Here is a 19,282-nt window from a genome sequence, read left to right on the forward strand (position 1 = left end):
TTAATAAAAGTTCCTTTAGAAAAACCACTACCTCCGTTTCCTCAATGATTGAAGCAAAAGAATAAAGATAAACAATTTCTAAAATTTTTGGAAATCCTTGAAAAGTTAACAATAAATATTCCTTTCTTTGAGCCTTTAGAACAAATGCCAAGTTATGTGAAATTTCTGAAGGATATACTAAACAAGAAAAGGAAGTTTTCAGATCATGAGACCGTTGCACTTAGTGAAGAGTGTAGCGCTATTATTCAGAAAAAGCTTCCTGTAAAGTTAAAATATCTGGTAGTTTTACTATTCCTTGTGTTATTGGTGAAAAGTTTTTTGGAAAAGCCTGATGTGATTTAGGAGCGAGCATAAATCTTATGCCTCTATCGATTTTTAAACGTTTAGATTTAGGAGAGATTTCCCCTGCTACTATAACTCTTCAATTAGTTGATCGATCAATAAGTTATCCTAAAAGATTTATAGAAGAAGTATTAGTGAAAGTGGATAAATTTATTTTTCCTGTAAACTTTATCGTATTAGATATGGAGGAAGATAAAGAGATTTCTATTATTTTGGGGAGACCATTTCTTGAAACATGGGGAGTTATGATAGATTTGCAAAAAGGAGAATTAATAGTGAGAGTCAATGATCAAGAAGTAACATTTAATATTGCAAAAGATATGAAATATCCTACAATAGAAAAAGATAATAAATACTTTAGGATGGAAGTTACTAGTTATCTGAGTAATGAGCAATTTAAGGACGTGTTTGAAGAAAAATTAAGGCAAGAAACATATTGTGAGATTGAGAATGAAATAAAAGAAGAGAATTTCAGATTATGTTCAAGACAAATTTGAAACTTTAAACTTATTGGAAAATGATAATAAAAAACTGAAGATATTACCTGCCCATCTAAAATATGTATTTTTAGGAGAGTCATCTACATTGTCTGTCATTGTATCTTCTGACTTAACTGAAATTCAAGAACAAAAATTAATGAAAATGTTGAAAAGAATCAAAACTTGTGATAGATGTCAATGAGTAGGCAATACTTCTAGAAGAAATGAGATGACCCTCAATTATATGCTAGAAGTTGAAATATTTGATGTTTGACGATTAGAAACATGATTCTATTAGATGAACAATACGAACCTAAAGTTGATCCTCAGAGGAGATTAAACCCAATAATGAAAGAAGTTGTTAAAAAGAAATCTTAAAATGGTTAGATGTTTGCATTATATATCCTATTTCAGGCAATGCTTGGGTAAGTCCAATTCATTATGTTCCAAAATGTTCCAAAGAGACAATTGAAGTAAATGAGAAAAATGAATTAATTCCAATAAGACAAATTACCGTATGGCCAATTTGTATAGAGTTACTGGCTGGCAAATTAAATTTGTATAGACTATAGAAAATTAAACCTGGTCACCGGAAAAGATCACTTTGCTTTACCCTTTTTAGATCAAATGTTGGATAAATTGGTTGGACACAAATATTACTTCTTTCTAGATGGATATACCAGGTATCACCAAATTCTAATTGCTCCCGAGGATCAAGAGAAAGCAACATTTACAAGCCCTTATGGGACATTTGCTTTTCGTAAAATATCTTTTGGACTATGGAATGCACCTGCGACATTTCAAAGATGTATGATGTCAATTTTTAGTAATTTAATTGAACATGGAATGGAAATATTCATGGATACTTTTTTTGTATTCAAGACTTCATTTGAATTATGCTTAAGTAATCTAGAAAAAGTTTTAGAATTATGTGAAAAAATCAACCTAGTATTAAATTAGGAAAAATGTCAATTTATGCTTGCGGGAGGAATTGTACTTGGGCATAAAATTTCTGAAAATGGCATGGAAGTAGATCATGCAAAAATTCAAGTTATTGAGAAATTACCACCTCCTACTACGGTAAGAGGGGTAAGAAGTTTTATAGGACATGCTGGTTTTTACAGGCGTTATATAAATTTTTTTTTAAAAATAACTAAGCCATTATGCCAACTTTTAGAAAAAGATATGAAATTTGATTTTAATGAGGAATGCATAAAAACACTTGAATTTTTAAAAGAAAAATTAATCACTACACCTATAATAGTTCCACCTAATTGGGAGAAGTCATTTGAAATAATGAGTGATGCTAGTGATTATGCTATTGAAGTTGTTTTAGGACAAGACACAATAAAGTTCTTAAAGTAATATATTATGCTAGTAAAACTCTAAATAAAGCTCAAATTAATTATACTACTATTGAAAAAGAATTATTAGCTATTGTTTAGTCAATGCCTTTGATAAGTTTAGACCTTACTTAATTGGAGTCAAATGTATAGTGCATAAAGATCATTCTGCTATCAAATACTTGATGCAAAAGAAGAATGCTAAACCAAGATTAATTAGATGGATACTTCTTCTACAAGGGTCAATTTTATGGTAGTTGATAGAAAGGGAAATGATAATCAAATAACTGATCATTTGTCTAGACTTAAACAAGAAATATTAATTAATTTTACAAATGAAATTTTGGAAACTTTCCCTGATGAACAATTATATAATATTGATGTGGTGAATATATCATGGTATGCCGATATAGTAAATTATATTGTGAGTGATATTATACCACCAGATGTTAAGAATCAAAAATTAAAGAAATTTATTTATGATTCAAAACAATGTAAAGATCTAATTATTAGAAGGTGTGTGCCTGATGAGAAAACTCAACAGATAATTGAAAGATGTCATTATTCTGAATTTGGAGGACATTTTGGAATGAATAGAACTGTATCATAAATTTTGCAAGTTGGATTTTATTAGCCTACTCTTTTTAGAGATATTAATGAATATATTAAAACATGCGATCGATGTCAGTGAGTATGAAAAAATATTTCGAAAAGAAATGAAATACCTCTAAATTACACATTGGAAGTTGAAATTTTTGATGTGTGGGGATTAGATTTTATGGGCTCGGAGTGTTTCTAAATTTTTAAATAAAAATATGTTTACAAGATATACAATGTCGAGAGTGATTATTACGGATGGAGGATCCCATTTTAAGAATAAGAGAATCGATAAATTGATTAAAAAATATGATATTATGCATAGATTCTCTACTACTTATCATCCTCAAACGAGCGGTCTAACAGAGATATCAAATCGTGAAATAAAATAAATTTTAGAAAAAGTTGTAAATCCCTATAAATTGGATTGGTCTGCTAGATTAGATACTACACTATGAGCATACAAAACTGCTTATAAGAATTTTATTGGAATATCCCCATATAGACTTATTTAAAAAAAAAACATCTCACTTACCAGTAGAATTGGAGGTCACCTACCAGTAGAATTGGAGCATAAAGTATTTTGGGCTATTCAAGAATTTAATTTTAATCTAAAAGATGTTGGTGAAAAAATTTTATTGCAACTCAACGAACTTGAGAAGATTATAAATGAAGCATATGATAATGCAAAAATCTATAAAGAGAAAATGAAAGTCTGACATGATCAGAAGATTATAAAAAAGAAGTTTGAACCTGGATAAGAAGTTCTATGGGGATCTAGTAAGTGAAATAACATAACTTACTAGAGATATGGTATTTCATTGTTCCATTAAAACTCCATATGGTATTTCATTGTTCCATTAAAAAATACCATATGGAGTTTTTACCATCATTATTTCACTTACTAGATCCCCATAGGTCTTTATGTCATCATTATTTCACTTACTAGATCCCCAAATTTTGAAATCCATGGCTTCTAATTCCAAAATTACTTTAAGATATGGAGTTTTTAATGGAATAAAGTTCATCATTTTTGATACGCAGAGATTATAAGACAAAGTCATCACGAAGAAGAGACTTATCAAGGAGAGAGGCTTTATCAATCATGGATTGATTAATCCAAGTTCACAGATTGAGAAAATCATAATATAGAGATGTTGGGAAGTTCTATGCTACACTACCGCTACAGCTGTTATACCAGTGGTAAAGGGATTCTATGCTAACTTACATGGAATTACCCAAGGAGTCGTCTTCGTTCGAGGTAAGGCTGTACCAATTACTTCATCTCGAATTAATGATTTGTATATGATAGAAAGTGTGTCAATTGTACCAATTTCTTCACCTCGAATTGATGATTTGTATATGATAGAAAGCGTGTCAATCTATTATTATACAAATTTTATCTCAACGAGAGATATGATGCAAGATGTATACCAATTTCTAACGGTATTGAGAAATCAAAGATGAGGGATACATTAGTTTCTCTGTTTCACTGCTTAATCCAATATATAAACAATGACATTTCTTCATATCTACAAAATTACTTCCTACCATGAAAGTTAGTAGAGTTACAAAAGAAAGTGCAATTTTAAACTATTACATTCAAATGGAAAAGCCCATTGATGTGGGATCAATTATTTTAAAATCTATTATGGGTATTATTATGAGTGGGCCTATATATGGACTTGGGCATCTTTCTACAATTTTCTTTCTTTGCAGTCAATCTCAAGTGTCATATGAAAGTTTGGAGAAAGTATTATTACCCTGGGAGCCCATGATTTCTATTGATGAAAACTATATTGGGAATGGAAATGAAGCATTGGATATTATCTTGGATCATTCCTCACATGCTTCAACACCATTAATTTCCTATACAATTGGAAGTTCAATAGCTTTGGAGAAGAAAATGAAGAAAATTTAAAGAGAACTTCATAGTATTATGAATGCAATAGGAAATCTTAACTACCTTTTTTATCACTTAGATTGGAGAATGAAGGAGAACTTTGATCATACCGGAAAAATTGAAGCAAGTTTGGTGCAGATATTCAAGAAAAATGGATGGATCGATGAAAATTCGACTGATCAATTCTCGTACCGACCTTTCTACAATTAGTATGTCCATTATCAGTCTATGGGAGATATTAAAGGAAGAGAAAGTACTGAAGATGAAGCAGAGTAATTGAAGCAGTTAGACTCTCTACTATTTTAAATTAATTATGTTTTTAATGTGATTGTGTTGGATTTACTTTGCTTTGGAACTCTTATAACTTTAATTGTGTGTATAGTTTTGTGTCAGCATTCTAGTGTTGTGGCTTGATTTTAACGTTGAATTATAATTTAGTTTGATTTATATATGTGTGAGTAATACTAACTTTAAAAATGTTCAAGAAATTGTCAAAAATGACTAGAAAGTCAAAATGACCCATGGTCATTGTACTATAGCACAAGAATGAAAATTATTGCCTCATGCTTTAGCAATGTGGCACTGGGATGCGATACTTTAGCTTTAAAGACAACAACTATGATGTTATAGCTCTGAAAATATAGTCATAATGCTAAGCCAAAATATGTGAAAGCTTAAGGGCATGCTGTCAAGATTAAAATCTTATTTCTCAGCTCAAAAAGCTTGAGGCCTGGGGCCTCCATTCTAAGACTAGCATTGTAGCTTGGCGCAAATACAAAAAAAAACATCTGATATGGTTTTGGCATTGAAAATAACGTCAAAACCTAGTGACCAAAATTCATGCATTGTGGAGCTGGTAAGTAGCACTTAGGCATCGATCATAAACCTAATAATGATGTCATCATGCATGTGGAAATAATGTTGTAATGTTATCAAGAAAAGGTTTATAGTGCATTATAGGAATAGTGTTATAACACTATCAAGAGAATCTTTATAGTTTTTTGACACTCAAAGTCTATGCTAAGGCACTCAACTAAAAAGGAGCCTACCACCGGAGCACTTGAAGGATATATGTGGGTGACAAAGAGGGAAACAAAACCAAAAGTTTTCCTCTAACACAAGGCATAGTCTTAAGCCTTTAACATAAAGACCTATGGGGATCTAGTAAGTGAAATAATGATGGCCTTAATTAATCTTACCACCATGATGTTTGAAGTTGTCCCTTGAGATTTTCCTCTTCGACTTCATCCCACAAAAGCTCTGGTCATGAAAGAATTGTGCCTCTAGCAATAAAAGCTCCACCAAATGATGTGGAAGAACCTCATACTCTTAAAGGGAGAGGGAAACTCTCAAGTTTGCCATTGGTTTTAGGGCTTCAAATAATAAAGAATCTAACCCTTTGATACAACAAAAAGCCAGTCTACATCTGGTAGAGGATATTGGTGTTTATGGAGCTGCTCTTTTATAGGTTAAAAAGTTTATATGGCATGAAAACGTTGGATAGTGTTGTCTAGTCTAAATTCTACAACTATTTCATTAATTATCATGATTTTATGCTTATGAATGTTTGTTTGCATTATTTTGTAGTTTCTAGGGGTCAACATGCTTCCTAGAGCATGAAACCGACCAAAGCAAGAAGGGATACTTGGCATATGCATGCCTAAAAGTGAATTAATTTCACTACCCGCTCTGTATTAGTGCCTTAACTATGTCTGATTTATGTGTTGTCACACTGAGTGCAGCTTTGTTACGTCAAATTTGGGTGCAGTCATGCTAACCCGGCTTGAAATTTTGTCCAACATTGGGTTAGACACATCAGAATCAGGTGTGGCTTTGCCACCAAGGCCCCTCCTCAAAAAGAGAAGAGCTTCCTTATGAGTTTGGATTTAGGATTTAAGAGAAAACATAAGAGCTTGAATCAAACGATCTTGGGTGGTTGCAGACTGCAAGTAGAGAGATTTTTTTGTGAGAAAGAGTTCTCTCTTAGGGCTTTCTTCCTATCTTGGGTTGTAACCTTATGGGACTGCTTTTCTTTCTATTCCTCCTCTTTATTCTTGATATTATTGAGAGATTGTGTATGTGAGACAGAGAACTTCTGCTCTTGTGGAGAGAACAAGTATTGAGCGTATGTTTTACTATTATTTGTTCCCGTTGCAATATGATCTGCATAGATTTTTTATCTGTGGTTTTCTCTACTATGTGTGGATAAATTCTCTTTATTTTCTCTATGATGTATATCTGGTGGTTTTATTATAGTTTTTTAAAATTTTTTCCATGTAATATTTTTTGAGCTTTCATGTCTGTATGCTAGTTTTTAACCATTTAGATTTCCCTTAATCCTAGTATGGCTAATTGAAATGCTAATATCTTATGTGATCTATGACTTCTGCCCATTGCTTAATGGAATGAAGATATTAATCAAAAAATCCTGTAAGAATAGGGATATTTTAGTAGGGTTTTTCAACGTAGATAAGGGATTGGATGAATCCTAGGAAACATCATGAGGTTAAGCAAAACTTAACTTCATGTCTTTTTTATTCTTCTTCTTACCTATGCATAGGGCTAAGAAGAAAACATATCTCTAGTTGACAAATATTACATAAAAAACATTAAATAAAACAATGAAATACCATGACACTTGAGTCACAAATACCTGAGCCACATCACTCTTGAAGATCACCAAGTCTCTCTCTACTTTTGCGATCATGATTGATTTTCTATGAGGATTTTAGGATTTTAACCATTTGTTGTGATAACACCAAGCTAGGTTCTCAAAGTTAGTAAACGAGAGATTTTCTACCAAGAATAATTATTAAACCTTTCTTCGTTGAATCAATATGTGGACTTTGATAACGTGTATTACTTGGCACGTATACTCGTGTGATTGATTGGGTTACCTAACGACAACTTTTCAACCATCAGGAGGCTAGAGTTTACTGCAAGGGATAGTTCTTTGGAGTGCCCTAGAAGCTCTTCTTTTCTTCTTCCTTGAGGGAGAAAGCTTGTAGGTGATTTTTCTTTGTTTTCTTTAAGAGGAGCTTGTACGAGAGAGCAACTAGTTACTTTTACGGGAAGAAAAGCCTTGTTTTTAAGCTATTTTTTACTTTGTATTACTTCTTGCATCATTGGTTTCAATGGAATTCCTTTCGTTGTTTTTTTTTTCCATGAGTAGTTTAATCTCTTTCATGCATTTGTGATGTTGGGATAGTGATTCTTTTGTGATTTTTCTTGCATGTTTTTCCCTTAAAATTTTTCCGAACTTTCATGTATCCCAGTTGTTGAGTTATCCATTTGATCTTATTTTACTCTTGATCTGACTAATCAGTATGTTAAAACTTTTTGTGAACTATAACTTTTGCTTATTGCATTGTAGAATGAATAGGTTAACAATAAAAATCTATTAGAATATGTATATTATAATATGGGGTTTTAAACTTATATAGGGGGTTGGAAGAATCATGGGAAATATTGTAAGGTTAAGGGAAGCTTAACTTTATGGGTTTCTGATTTCATATGACCTGGGTATAGGCTTACGTAGGAAAGTTATCCCGAGCAAAGGGGAACACTTAGGAAAACCACAAACTTGTATTGCACCAGAGTCGCAAAGGTAAGAGCCTTTTGCTTACAGTTTCAAAGATTGTGTCTTTATTTTTTTTGCCCGTTGTGTAGAATTTAAAATTTTGATTTCTAAGGTTGTGTTCAAGCTAAGCTACATTCTTGAAATTAGCAAACGATATATATTTTTTTATCAGAATAGTTGATAGCCCTTTCCTCATGAGATTGATATGCATACTCTAAAACTACATATAACTTGACATGTATACTTGCGTACTTGGTAACTTGCCTCATAGCAATTTTCAGCCATCGGTAATTCTTCTATGATGCAAGACTGACAAAGCAAGATATGTCATACTCATTGGACTAAGACACCTGCATCGGGCTCTTTTTCCTTGCTAATCTTGAGTAAATCCCCGAGCCGAGGCAAAGAGAAAAACCACCCTTTTGGAAAACAAGAAAATCTTTAGAGTTTTCTATAGATCCACGACACCATATTTATATTTGTTAAGGTGTTGTGGCACTAGGATCTAACCACTATCGAGCCCCGCCATCTTAAGAAAACATCAATTCTCTACCCATAAAGAGTGGTCTTTATCAATAAAGTATATTTGGCACGACAACGTCGGAGGCTAGTGGTGCAGTGCCAAGCCAAAATCAGATCAAATTGTTACATATTAGCGCCATGGCACAAGGTTGGTTCATCAAACGCTTTCTTCCATGTGCACCCATGTGTACACAGTGACGCAGTGCATGGCACATGACTCAACCTCATTGCATTCCACATATTTACTCCTTGGAATGAGAGGCAGCGTTCAAGGTCATTCCAATAGAAATATGACATCATAACGTGCTAAATTTGACACCAACAAATTCTTCAAAAAATGAAAAAGAAAAAAACATGAAACTTTAATAATAATACTTTTCTATTTTGAATATTCTTCATTTATTGACAATGTTGAAGATGTAGATGTTTTCTTCTAGATATTGTATCATGCATGCAATACGTTCAAAATAAGATGAAGCCTTCTTTAATGATATTTGCCTAAAGAAGAAAGGCTCATAACTATCTAAAAAGTTATAACAAAAAGAAATGGACCACTCTAGATGGATCATATAGGTCATCTAAAGAATATATTAATTCATAAAGCTACTTCTTTTCAAAATAACAAAATCTTATATTAATAGTGTGCATTAATTTTCTACTTACAAGCTTTAGTATATGGGTTAAATTAGATTTTCTTTAAATGCTATGGTTACATTCACAAAATCCTAGCTAAATAGCTCAAAAGTAATATTATAACTAATGAATCAACTTAAACTAATTCCTCTGCTTAAACCGATTTATATTTATTTTTTTTGTTTGAAAAATGAAATTATACTTCTTTAAATGATGAGTCATGCTAAGCTTATAACTTGCTTGACATTTTATGAGTTAGGTGTTCATCATTTCATTGTCTCCCTCATCTAGCAAATACATACTTTATAATAACTCAAACAAATTGTGTGTGTTCTTGAATGGACTCTTCATAATTATCTGCATTCAAAAACCTAAATTTGTATCTAAGTTAGCTTTAGATGGGTTTGATGAACCATGTGGCACCTCATAACAAATCCGAGTATTTAGTTAAATGGTTATGCCCCATTGAAGCATCTATCTAAATCATATAAATTGATAAAGTAGTGTGCAAACTCCTAATTAGACTCAAAGATGAACAATTGCTCTAGCGAATTTAGTCCTTCAATAGGCTCAAAGCAGTTACTCTTTGTAAATTTTTTCAACATTATGGGATGAAAATTTGTGTTTGAAAAAGGAAATTTTTATTCAAACTATATAGACTCGGTTTCGTATTCAAGTAATTAGGCAATAACAAGAAAGTGCACCTCAAAAGGTAAGATAAAAAAAGAATCATTTCCTTTTTAATTTTCGAGATGAGCAAGTATGATGATGTATGTATCAATCAAAATTGGTGCAAAAAGTCTTCCCTTTTAAATCAAAATGGTATTAGAAAAGACCCACTAGCATCTCATCCAAATGACCATAGAAAAATGAGATAATTCTAAAAGCTTGTTTAGTTTGTCAAAAGACGTGCAATTTCAACCATCAAGCTGCAACAAGTTGGCAGGCAGTCCATTCTCGTACATCTATGAAGCACGTAGTACATATTTTACACATTTTTTAAGCATGCAAAATTATACAATCTCAGCGATCTATTAAGGCACAATTGATCTTGGAATGATGATATCGCCAATATTATTGTGCCATGGGTCGGCTAGATGAGTAGCTAGATTCTCCAACGGTCCCGTTCCAGGATAAGCCGATTGTTGCACGCAGAATCCCACAAAGGCCAACAACGCGAGCCGACCTGAGCAAAGAATGAAATATTACATTAATAATTAATTTTAGCAAGCATAACTAATCTATCAGGTATTTTAACAAATTTGTATTTGGATGAAAGTGTTTTTTCTTCATGTATTCCAAAATATAAAAAATAAATGCAACCATTTTATTAGATAATATAAAAAAATGGATATTTAAACCGACCATTTTTGACCTCCTTGACTTTGAGTTCCTTGAATTTCTCTGGGTTTTTAGAAAATCCCAAAGGATCGAAGGCTCCACCGGGATATTTCTTTTTCTCAGGATCCTTCTCCATGCTGCGTTGGTGCTCCACAAAGGCGATGGCAAGAAACTCGATGATGAGAATGGTGGGAAGGGTGCCCCATGGTACTGGATTGCCCAAATATGTAGCATGGCCGCCAGGGATTGTTGCCCATTCTTGTGCCTTCACCCAATTCCCGAGGCCCAGGGCTTCTGGAATCAGAATTCCTGGCTGCAAGGCTCATGTCATATATTTATCTCGAGTTATTTGCATCACATGCATTTTTATGAGAAAATATTATATCAGGACTCCGAGTCCAATGGTGAGATGCCACATGTCAAGTGGGCTCCACCATTTTTAACATCGGCCAATGTCAGTGTATTGCGGTGGGGCCCACACGACATGTGACGCCCCACCATTAGACTTTGAACGCAAATTGCTTTCGGAGTCCTGATCTAATATTTTCTCGTAGTTTCTGCGAGTGTTACTAGCACAATGTTATACTCTATCTTGAGAGCCAAGAAATGAGAAAACTTTGGCAGCTGACGCAATCAATCAAAAGATAGAGAATGATTTTATTTTTGAAATAAAGTTAAGATGAGGGTACTCCTATTAATATTTAGTTTTAACAATTTTAAATTTATTCCGAATATAAACATATTTATGTATCATATTGATACTCATCATAACTGAAATTAAAGAAAAATTAAAATCTATCCTTGATTTTGTTCAGGATATTTTCACCTAAATTTACTTTTTTGTTTAATACTTCAAAGTTACTAGATAATCCTTTATCTATCCTTGATTTTGTTCTCAATTACCAAGCACGTAAAGACTGATAATTCAGGAATCAAAATTCAAAAATAAGAGAAGCTTACAACGGCGAGCATTGCCCATCTGCAATGAATGAGCTCGGATTCCTTGTACCTCTCCAGGTTTTCTGGTACCTCTCCAAGTCGAAGCGGGTCGAACCCGAAGTCACTGAAGCAAGCACCACAAATCATAATTTTTAGGAAGAATTGCATTTTGATCTTGTGGTGTAATCGAATGGCTTGAGACAACATTTTTTTTATGAAATATGTAGCATAACTATGATGTTAAAAATATGATATAAATTGTATTGTTGTGTGTAAGATAAATCACTGTGGAAGAGTAATGAATTATCGTTTCAGCGTTGCACGAGAATCCAACACACATTCAACTAATAATAATAATAGTTAGAAACACCAAAAATTATTACGTAGAAAATCTATAAAAGAAAAAAAAACACAGGATCTGGCCTAGTTAAATTAATATGTTATGTTTGGTGATTACACGTATAGGTTCTTGTCTAACAAGCGGGAAAGGGTTACTCAATTTCTCAAATTACAACAGTAATGCACAAAAGAACTTGTACCCAACATTATGGAGTGGATGCCACTGGGAGGACTTGCTAGAGCATTTGCATACTCTCTTAGAGGTTGACACGATTTAATATGTATTAACTTTTTCATAAATTAATAATTCATTTAAAAGTTCAGCAAATATATTTTAAATTTATAAAACTCGGATCAAATCCCCCCTCAGTAAATTAAAAAAAAAAAACATTCCGAGAAAAGTAATTTTTACTCTACTCAAAATTAATCTCAAGTGTAGATTTCAAGTTGAGACTACCATTGATACCTATGTACATCCATGGCAGTTAAATATCATTGCTTACCCTGGAGCCGAGCCGTCGAGGTACGACAAGTTGAGACTACCACTGATACCTACCCTATGTACATCCATGGCAGTTAAATGTCATTGCTTACCCTGGAGCCGAGCCGTCGAGGTACGGAGGGCGGGGCTGCCCCGGCATCCAGTCGGCGGTCATGGAGAACCGAGACCCAGCCTTTGTGTCAGGTGGGAGAGCCACTGAGCCATTGAACTTTGATTTTGAGGAGGAGAGAAGGCTCGGGAAGACAACAGCGAAGCTCCTCAGCCCAGCGGAAGCCATTTCCTGCTCTGCTAAGCGAAGCTCTCTTGGGCTGGTGGTGGAAGTGAAGGTTGGGGAGAAGGGAATGATGCGGCAGAGAGGAAGGAGAGTTGTTATGAAGTAGTGGTGGTGGATGTAAATGAGCTGATGGGAAGGGAGGATGAGGAATCTATTTCTGTTCTTTGATTGGTCGCTGTATCCGCTTGGGGAGATGCTATTGGAGAGCATATCCGTTGGGCGCTTACGTGGCGTTTAGGGTGAGTGGATAATCTAAAGCGGAGATTTTAAGAAAGAAAAGATTGTAAATTTTGGGAAATAAAAAGAGATTTTTTTTTTTTTTTGTATTAATTTGGGGAAACATTTTTCAGTTTAGGCGGCTAACGGGAAGGGCATTCAAGTATTAATCTTAGTAATATTATTATTGGTATGCTTAATCTAAGGTCTTTGAGTTCAGATTAATTTCTACTTTTAATCCAATAGCTAATTTATTTTTTTCTCTTATTTATTTCATACACACACGTATTCTCTATAATAATAATTGATTTATTAAAAATGTTGTGTAGATCGCACCAAAGGTATAGAGCGTTGGATGGATGAGAGAAACAAAAACAAAGAAATTGAGATAGAAAATAAACTGCACAGTGACACAAGTTTTAAGACAATAAATGCAGTAGCTCGTTATTGGAGAAATCACCATTTTTTTTATAGGTTTCAGATTAGCTAGTAAGATTGCATGTTTATCCTTGTTTTAATATGGATGTTATAATTTACTCTTACATCTTTTATTACATATATTTTAACCAATTTTGGGATCCATTCATATTCATAAATGACATTAGCATTGTTTCGTACTCATAGCTGCTTTAAAAGGAGCATTTAATGATATGTTGACCTTGTTATCCGGTCGACCGAAAGTCTTTGGTCGGCTAACATACCTTCGGTATGCTGAGATGTCGTTGGTCACCCCTCTCAATTGAAGTTTGAGTAGAGGCCTTCTCGTCGTTAAGGTGAACTTGGACTGTAATCTGACGAGCAACTCTCCTTAGATAAGGGGTCTTCTCAGAGGATCCAAAAGGTGCTCCACGAGGTGCACTTTGGCCATTTTTACAAATGATTGTCCCCCGAATTAGATGTCTTCTATTCTTTAGTTTAGTTGTGTTTCTGTTTGGCCAGCTCATACTTCTGTCGAAAGAAATGATGTTTGGCGTTTCCAACTTCTGACTATCTCGATACACTATTTTTTTGTTTTCTTAAGTGAGATCCATTGGATTTTCTTGAGATTCATACGGTCATATTTTTTATGTATTTATTTAGTTTTATAGTTATCTTAATTCTTAAATGTGACAACTACGATATGAATAAAAAAAAAGCAAAAATTAACTTATTTAATGTATCACATGTACTTTTAATAATTGAACTTTCTGGATTTTTATGTCAGTAGTCCCTTGAAATAGAGCAAGATCAATACTTCTCCATCACTCTTTTATGAGTTTGTTACCCTTTGGTCGGTTGTTAACAGAAAAGAGTAATGACGAGTATCAAGAAATCTGTAAATGAGGCAACCATGATGAAGGTCTTCGAACATTCAATGAAAGAACATCGTCCTCCTAAGAATGCAAGGGAAAAAAAAGAAATTAGTGAGTAGCCTGCACAAAATAAAGAAGAGGCCGAGGGATGAGGGCCACTCGATAGTAGCAAAGAGGCCTGATGGAGAAGGCCGACTAGTTGGCTCAAAGCAGTCAAAAGAAGGGAGCAGACCAGAGGGAGAGAAGTGGGTTAAGCATATGATTTAGAAGAAAAAAAGGGTGGAAGAAGTGGCTGAGTTGTCTGACTCAATGCTGCTTTATCGGGAGATTTGGGATAGGGTTGACGCCCCTGTCACTAATGCAACGGTCCTTACCATGGATTCAATACTTGAGTGCTAGCTTAACAACTGGTTGCAAAGAACTAGGTCTAACAGCATGAAGTTGCAGCTCCCTTACCTTTCGTCAGTGAGATCAACTAGGTGGTTATAAAAACGCTTATTGGTAAGAGGATCTAATCGTCTGAGAGATTGAAATGGAGCGAATCAATAGCATGAGAATAACCACAAATTTTTCTTACTTAGTTGATTTGTTCTTTTTTCTCTTTTTTCCGTTATTTGATTATTCTTGTAGACGAGACCATGCAAATTATCGACTGATCGATAATAGGAGATGGTTGTCGCTCGACTTTAGAGGCAACCGAGGGACCATTGTTCTGGTCCATGGAGGAGGAGCACCCGACAATCTGTTTGTCCGTGAGAACATCGAGAGTGAGATCGATAGTCAGAGAGAATCAAGAGTGTCATTGGCTCATCAGATGGACAAAACGGTGGAGCTCTTTGCTAGAGAGGCTAGCTTGTAGAGGGAGGTTGTCATAACAAATATAAAGAAAGAGATGAAGATTCTTTAAGCATACTCAGTATATCTCCTAGGTTGGATGTTAGTATCTACGATTTCCTTCCTAGTATAGACACATTCTCTTAGTTTCCTTAACTAGCTTTCAAGATGAATGATAAGCTCCAATAGTGTCCTTCTTGATATAGTCATTTCTTCTTCCTCTTAGGTTGGATGTTATTCTTAGCGCTTTCCTCCCTAGTGTGATTAAGACACTTGAACATTGTTATACTATCCCTCAAACTATCCTTCTTGATCTAATCATCATGTTCACCTCTTTGATTGATTGAGAAAACTCTAACTCGAAATCTTTGACATACCCAAAATTGAATCATCAGAGCTTGGTTGATTGCTTTGATCAACACCAGTATGCCTGTCATAATTTGAACGGTTCACCACACATATTAAGGGTCCATTTGTTGAACTCATTTTTTGTCATATATAACTTGCATAAAAATTACCCATTTGTTTGGTGTAGCCACATTGGCTCAAATGTGGCTATGCCATTTTTTGGCCCGTAGTGATCACGTGATCATGCCCAGAAATACCTCTGTGAGGCCACACCCAGTCAAGCATGACCATGCCAAAAATATCTTGATGTGGTCACACCAAGTTCGAGCGTGAGCACACCAGATATTCCTCTATGCGACCAAGCCCCAGGCTGCAATGTTCACTTTTTGTGCCACACCAACAATTCGGGACCTTCGCCCATGGATCTAATGACAAATCTTAGCATTGTTTTTCCAACGGCAATCCGTGGTACCTCCAACTACCATAATGAACATAGTTGTTGACTCACCTCCAATCAACAACCACAAACAACCTTCCTCGCCTATAAAAGGTAGCCTTTCCATTATCTTCAGAACTGCATTGCACGTGCACGCTCGATCACCTCAGACTACTTGAACAGAGGAAAAATAAGGAAGAAGTTCTCTAGTGAGGCCTCCTCTTTCTTCGACTAGCCTCTTCTCCGATAAGTATAATCTTACCTCTTCTTTTAATTTAAATTCAAGCATTTTTTTTCAAGTTAGGTTTAGGCTAGGTTAACCCACTTAATAGTCTTGGATTAGGCCTGGATTTGGATTTGCCTCAGGTCGTCCCGAACTCGACCTAGTCCTAACCCAACATAGGTTTAAACCTAGCAAAATCTAGACCTGAACCCTAACCTAAACCAGACCCGAGCCCTAGCCCAAACTAGATCAGAATCCTAAACCGAACTAGACCTGAACCCAACCTTAATCCAATTTGAACTTAACCCTAATCCAATCTAATCAAACAAGACCTGAACCCTAAACCTAGTTCTGACCTAACTCAAGTCCAAGTCAAACCTAACCCAACCCTGGTCTAACCTAGCCTAAACCCAAGTCCTATCTTGGTTTAAGCTGGGTCAACCCAGGTCAAACTGAGGTTTCACCTGGGTTAACCAAGTCAACCCAAGTCCGACCCAAGTCCAACCTAAGTGTAACCCGAGTCAACCAAAGTTAACCCAGGTCAACCCAAACCACAAACTAGTTGTCCATATCACATTTGAGCTCAATTTCGAGCTGACCCAAGCTGTAAATCTAGCTCACTTCAGCTCAATCCTAACACAAATCTAATCCAAGGCTAAATTTATGTATTATTTCATATGTGATTTCATGTGTAGTCCTAAAAAAAATAACTTATGGGTGTCGTTTCTAAACAACATCATAACTGACGTTTAAAGCTTTCAGTTATCATCACATACTCATTGGTTTATGACCTAGGATAAATGACTTCGTTAATTACCTATGACTTATGACCGTCAGTTTTATTCAGAGTTTAGCCGCTATTTTATATGGTCAGAAACTTCAAATATGCTGCTAAAATTTTTTTTTGAGAATAAGCGACGAATTTAGCAGTAGTTATGCAGTCATAAATTAAATCATTGATTTGCTATGTAGTCGAAAAAAGACATGTTATTTTTGACGTACAGAAAACCATCGTTTATGTCGCAGGTTATAGATGTTTTTCTTGTTGTAATTCAACGGACCGACGATCCAGTTCTGTGTTTTAAAACCACTCTATCATGATCAAAATAGATCTAATGACCCTGTATTAGTAAATTCCATAAATCCCAAACATTCTTTCGATACCGGACGACGAAATGAGTTCCCTACTTCTTTTCTCTATTCAAAATTTCTAGTTGGTTGGAGATTGGGAGTTTGTTGCCATTCACTGGTAGTTCTCCTTTAGTTTGTCAGTCACTCACCATAATCACTGTTGTTTGTAACCTATTTGTGAATATTTCTAACATTTTTTTTGTTCCAATTTAAGTTGCTTTCAGATGACCCTTGTCTCTTTCATGTATCTAGATAGAGCACTAAGGATTTGCGTGTGATTACTAGATAAACATATTCAATTCAAACTTGCTATTATAAAACTAGATTTCAGGAAATTAAATGTGTGGTAATAGACATGCATTTGAATGTCCTTTTTAATATTGTTTACTACTCACATCTCTCTCACTTGATAAAAGATTAGATTTATACCTTTATTGGCCTTCGCGATATTAGGGTTTTTTATTCTTTTTTCTAGGAGGTGATCGACAGTTCTATTTAGCATATTTACATGTTAATTAACACAAATCTAATCAAATAAAAAAATCGGATAAACAAATCATGACTTCACTAAATTGAATTTTTATTCAATTTTGTTATTTTTTAACATAAATTTGCATTTATTAAATTTAATTATTATATGAATTTAATTGATTGAGCTTAAAAGGACAGTCAGGCATGAATTTTTACTTAAACATCATAAGCAAATTAAATAAATATAACCTTAAATTGAGACATGACCCACGTTCTACAGCCAAACCGTCCGGTAAATAAAACAGCCTTTTTTTCAATGTCGAGAACAAGAACTCGTCGGAGAACGCTTTTCAATGGAGCACAGCAAGTGCCGTTTGCTCCTAGCAGTCTCTTTACCTTTCCTCCTGCTTTTCGATCATCAAATCGGCAGAACGGCCGTTTCGGCCTCATCTTCTGGCGGTAGCGAGCTTTACTTCTCGAAGTTATCGGGAATCATCATCCCAGGCTTTGCCTCAACGCAGCTGAGGGCATGGTCAGTGCTTGATTGCCCCTACTCTCCGCTTGACTTCAACCCTCTTGACTTGGTCTGGCTCGACACTACCAAGGCAGGAAAGAACCCTTCCTCTATCATGATCTCAGTAGATGCGAGTTTCTTATTGAACTCTGTTTCATTCCCACTCTGGGTTTTTATGTTATGCTTGTGACTTAATGCTGATGTGGAAGAATGGCACTATTGGATGGTTTGATGCATGTGTAAATTATTATTATTTTTTTGTTCTGCAGCTTCTTTCAGCTGTGAACTGCTGGCTTAAATGCATGCTGTTGGATTCTTATAATCAAACTGATCATCCTCAATGCAAATCGAGACCTGATAGTGGCCTATCAGCTATAACAGAGTTGGATCCTGGTTATATTACTGGTAATATTTCGCATATGTTGCTTTTGTGTTGAAAGTTGTGCGCATTCCTTTTCTTCACACTCGTATTCATGTACTTTCTTCTAATATTTACCCATTGCTTTGAATTCAGAACACCATTCCTAGGCTAGAAAGTTGTTCACTAGTGTTAATGTTTCTTTTGAAATTGAGTATTATTTGATTTATGTAACTTTTCTCAGCTTGGGGTGAATCATTCCCAGTGCCATGATTTTAATGAAAAATTTCTACCATCTTGAAAGCTTAAGATATTTAGATCTCTCAAATATTGTTGTCAAAGAACCTCTTAATGATATCTATTTTAGGATGTCCTTAGGTAAATTTACCAACAAGGGCAAATTTGAGTGGTTCAACCAATTTAGATGTTTCCAAATCTGAAAAAAATAAAGCAGGTTTCCCTCCTTTCCTTCCAGCTTTTTTCACCATGTCCTCTTCACCACCAACGAATTCTTCATGAAGATGATTTGGAAATCAAAGAGAATTGCCATCAACGCTATGATTATTCCTTAAAACCTCAACAAAAGAATGCACTGACATTCTTGAAATAGAAAACCAATGGAATAGTAACAAAAGACCAATTCCGAAGAGAATTCAATTAAAAAC

The 19,282-nt window shown here is 34.7% G+C and overlaps 2 protein-coding genes across 4 annotated transcripts in view; one reads left to right on the plus strand and one right to left on the minus strand.

Moving 5' to 3' along the window:
- Positions 1 to 10,290: 10,290 nt before the first annotated feature.
- LOC110038656 (chlorophyll a-b binding protein 6, chloroplastic) lies at positions 10,291 to 12,901 on the minus strand. Its single transcript, XM_020743553.1, has 4 exons — positions 12,613 to 12,901; positions 11,701 to 11,803; positions 10,765 to 11,053; positions 10,291 to 10,585 (listed from the first exon to the last, which is right to left on the minus strand). Exons 1-4 carry the CDS (start codon positions 12,795 to 12,797, stop codon positions 10,434 to 10,436), a joined length of 729 nt encoding a protein of 242 aa, XP_020599212.1. The 5' UTR covers positions 12,798 to 12,901; the 3' UTR covers positions 10,291 to 10,433.
- A 5,139-nt stretch (positions 12,902 to 18,040) lies between these two features.
- Positions 18,041 to 19,282, plus strand: part of LOC110038655 (phospholipid--sterol O-acyltransferase) — a 71,885-nt gene continuing 70,643 nt past the window's right edge. For all 3 annotated transcript variants that reach the window (XR_002295444.1, XR_002295445.1, XM_020743552.1), the window contains exons 1-2: positions 18,041 to 18,350; positions 18,529 to 18,664. Coding sequence is in view for 1 of the 3 variants with exons in the window: in XM_020743552.1 (XP_020599211.1) it covers positions 18,099 to 18,350; positions 18,529 to 18,664 (388 nt within the window). In the remaining 2 variants the exon portion in view is untranslated. The remainder of the gene's footprint in view (positions 18,351 to 18,528; positions 18,665 to 19,282) is intronic.

Source organism: Phalaenopsis equestris, unplaced genomic scaffold (assembly GCF_001263595.1).
Source record: "Phalaenopsis equestris unplaced genomic scaffold, ASM126359v1 Scaffold233395, whole genome shotgun sequence".
Classification (NCBI taxonomy): Eukaryota; Viridiplantae; Streptophyta; class Magnoliopsida; order Asparagales; family Orchidaceae; genus Phalaenopsis; species Phalaenopsis equestris.